We start from the raw sequence: 3,393 nt of genomic DNA on the forward strand, positions 1-3,393 counted from the left end.
CTGAGGCACTACCTATCGGTGTTCACCATTCACCTCATATCCAGAATGCATCCATTGAGATACATTTTTTGGCAACCGATGCCTGTAGGAAAATTGGCTAAATGGCAGATGCTGCAAAGCGAATTCGACATCGTATACGAGGCACAAAAGGAAATTAAAGGACAAGCCCTAGCTGACTTGCTGGCAGAAAGTCCCGTCAATGACAAACTTGAACTATTACGGACTTTCTTCCCAGATGAGGAAGTAATGGCTATGGAAGAAGAGGTGGCAGAACCATCCTCAGGTTGGAGACTGTTCTTCGATAGAGCAATCAATTACAAAGGATCAGGCATTAGCGCAGTGATAATATCAAAAACAGGACAACACTATCTGATGGACGCAAAGCTCAACTTCAGATGTACCAACATACCGGAGTATGAGGCATATATCCTCGGCTTCAGGATGGCATTGGACATGAACATACAAGAATTGTTGGTAATCGGGGACTTCGATTTGCTCATAAATCAAATGAAAGGAAATTGGGCAACCAAAAATGATAAGATGCTCCCATATGTGAATTTGGTACAGAGGTTGTGCGGGAAGTTCAAGAGTATCGATTTTAGGCATACTCCGAGAGCTCAAAATGAGTTTACAGACGCATTGGCTACGATAGCCTCTATGATCCAGTACCCCGAGAGTACTCACATTGATCCACTAGAGATCACACTAAGGGAAGAACAGGCTCACTGCACCCACGTCGAGGCCGAGCTAGATGGCCAACCATGGTATGCCAACATCAAAGCCTACCTGGAGAAAAGAGAGTACCCTCTAGAGAGTTTAGCAAATAGAAGAAGACTATCAGAAGGTTGGCTAATGGGTTCTTCTTAAAAAAAAAAACAGAGTTATATGCGAAGAGCTCGCCTTGGCTATTCGTGGTATGGGGAATGGACATCATAGGACCCATCGAGCCTCCAGCCGCCAATGGACATCGCTTCATTTTAGTAGCCATCGACTGCTTCACTAAATGGGTAGAGGCGACTTCCCACAAATCAGTGACCATGAAAGTCGTGGCTGACTTCGTAAAAATAATCTAATATGTCACTTCGATGTATTGGAATCCGTCAGCACAGACAATGGTGCCAATCTAAACAGCCATTTGATGAAGGACATCTGTGAACAATTCAAGATCACCCACAGAAACTCTATCGCTTATCGGCCACAGATGAATGAAGCCGTAGAGGCTGCCAACAAGAACATCAAGAGGATCTTGAGAAAACTGATCGACAACTACAAGAATTGGCACAACCAGTTGCCTTATGCTTTGTTGTGGTACAGAACGACGACCCGAACTTCCATCGGGGCAACCCCATATCTCCTTCTCTATGGTATCGAAGCGGTCATACCCGCAGAAGTGGAGATCCTTTCACTCAGGATCATACAAGAGGCACAGCTAACTGATGCAGAATGGGTCAGAAATCGCTATGAGCAACTAGCCATGATAGATGAAAAGAGAATGGTGGCGGTATGCCACGGGCAGCTGTACCAACAAATAATGTCTCGAGCCTTCAACAAGCGGGTCAGAGCCCGACTTTTCCAAGTTGGACAACTCGTGCTCAAGCGAGTCTTTCCCAACCAAGAAGAGTACAAAGGAAAATTTACGTCAAACTAGCAAAGACTATACATGGTCAGAAAGGTTCTATTAGGAGGAGCTGTAGTCCTGACCGAGATGGATGGACAAAAGTGGCCCAAAGCTATCAACGCAGATGCACTTGCGTTATCATTTCCTTGTAATCGTACTTTTGCTTATAATCGTACCTTGTAATAGAAAGAGGAAAAAACAGATCATCTATGTAATGAACTACACGATGACCTGACTTCCCCACAGTGGGATACGTAGGCAATCCATATCAGATCCAATCACATTATTAGTAAAAATAATAACTCAGTTATTTTATTTTTTGAACTACGTTCGACTTGAATTCCTGCTGCGACAAGATACGTAGGCGCTTTCGAGCTCGGTCGTCATAAAAAGAAAACCTAAGAAAACCTTAGGAAACCTCAGAGATAATAAAGCAGGAGAAATCAACAGGATCAAACTATGAGGGTCGGCACAAGAATCGATCAGCACAAGAATCAGTCAACATCAGCCCTACACTGGGGCAGAATTTTTTAGGAAACCTCAAAAATTCCTATCATAAATCAACAAAGAAGAGGGCAGAGCAAAGTCATACACTGGGTAGAATTTTTTAGGGAACCTCAAAAATTCCTACATGACAATACAAGAGTCAATCAGAGCAAGACCCGAAACTGGGCCAGAATTTTGAGAAAGATCTCAAAATTTCTACCAGTTTAGAACTCAGTAATTGCATCTCCCGGAAGAATCGGAGACCTCGTTTGAAGAAAACGCACTCCGTGACACAAAATGAAATAAAACATTTCTAAAAAGGAAAACAACGCGCATTTTACAAACTTTACTTTAAATTTTAAAATTAGCATAAGTACATCCCAAAAACATCTCTCGAAATACCGAGCCCAAGTGGGTTTAAAGGAGCATCAAAAGGAGACAATGGACGGGAGGACAACAACGCTAATTGGCCTCTTAGGGAACTCACAATTTTTCTGTGGATGCAAGTTTTTAACAGGACAGCGAGCACGTCATCAACTGGCTTACTCATAGCAAAGGTGAAAGCAAATTAAGCTAGGCGGCAGAGTACCAAGAGGTCACATGAGAGAATGGGCGATAAAGACACATCTGACCACAAGGGTCACAAAACAAATGGACAAAGCATATCTAACCACGAGGGTCACGAAAAGAATCAACAACAAAGACACAGCTGACAGAAAGGGTCATGAAAAGAATGAATGAGCATAAGGACAAATCTGACCAAAAGAGTCACACAAAGAGCGAATGACGAAGATATATCAGACTAACAGGGTCACAATGAATTAGCACAAAGATACATATGACCAAAAGGGTCATGGAAAGGGCATAGGGCATATCCGACCACAAGGGTCAATAGCCAATACAACGGATGAAAGAAAGATCATACAACCGCATGGGCTACATCTGTCATCTGGATGCCGAGTGTTACACCTCAAAATTTCGGGTCGTTGTGTGGAATAGACTAACGCAAGTAAGGTGTACATGATGTCCCTACGAGTAATAAGGGATACTTAACGATTCTAATTAAGATTCCAAAGACATTTGAGGCAAGAGAAGAAAGTTTGTTGAAGAAAGTGTAGTATAAGCCGCGTTTTGGGAAGGTATCGTGAACTATCGAGTTAAAGATTATTTAGTAATATCTCGAGGAGAAGTATCAGGCTCCTTAGATGTTTAATGAAGTATTAAACGAGTGTTAAGAAGGTTCCATGAGGATTTGAGATCAAACGAATCGACGAGAATAATTTCGAAAA

General features: G+C 42.4%; 1 protein-coding gene across 1 annotated transcript; it reads left to right on the forward strand.

Annotated features, from left to right (window-relative positions):
- The first annotated feature begins 246 nt into the window (after positions 1-246).
- Positions 247-2,681, forward strand: LOC132619795 (uncharacterized). Its single transcript, XM_060334586.1, has 3 exons — positions 247-397; positions 1,110-1,501; positions 2,622-2,681. Exons 1-3 carry the CDS (start codon positions 247-249, stop codon positions 2,679-2,681), a joined length of 603 nt encoding a protein of 200 aa, XP_060190569.1.
- Positions 2,682-3,393: the final 712 nt, after the last annotated feature.

Source organism: Lycium barbarum, chromosome 11 (genome assembly GCF_019175385.1).
Source record: "Lycium barbarum isolate Lr01 chromosome 11, ASM1917538v2, whole genome shotgun sequence".
Lineage (NCBI taxonomy): Eukaryota > Viridiplantae > Streptophyta > Magnoliopsida > Solanales > Solanaceae > Lycium > Lycium barbarum.

Coding starts and splice junctions, on each gene's coding strand:
- LOC132619795 (XM_060334586.1), top strand. CDS start 247: ATGGCTATGGAAGAAGAGGTGGCAGAACCATCCTCAGGTTGGAGACTG. Junction 398..1,109: donor CGCAAAGCTCAACTTCAGAT/GTACCAACATAC, acceptor CCGTCAGCACAG/ACAATGGTGCCAATCTAAAC. Junction 1,502..2,621: donor ATGAAAAGAGAATGGTGGCG/GTATGCCACGGG, acceptor AGTTTTTAACAG/GACAGCGAGCACGTCATCAA.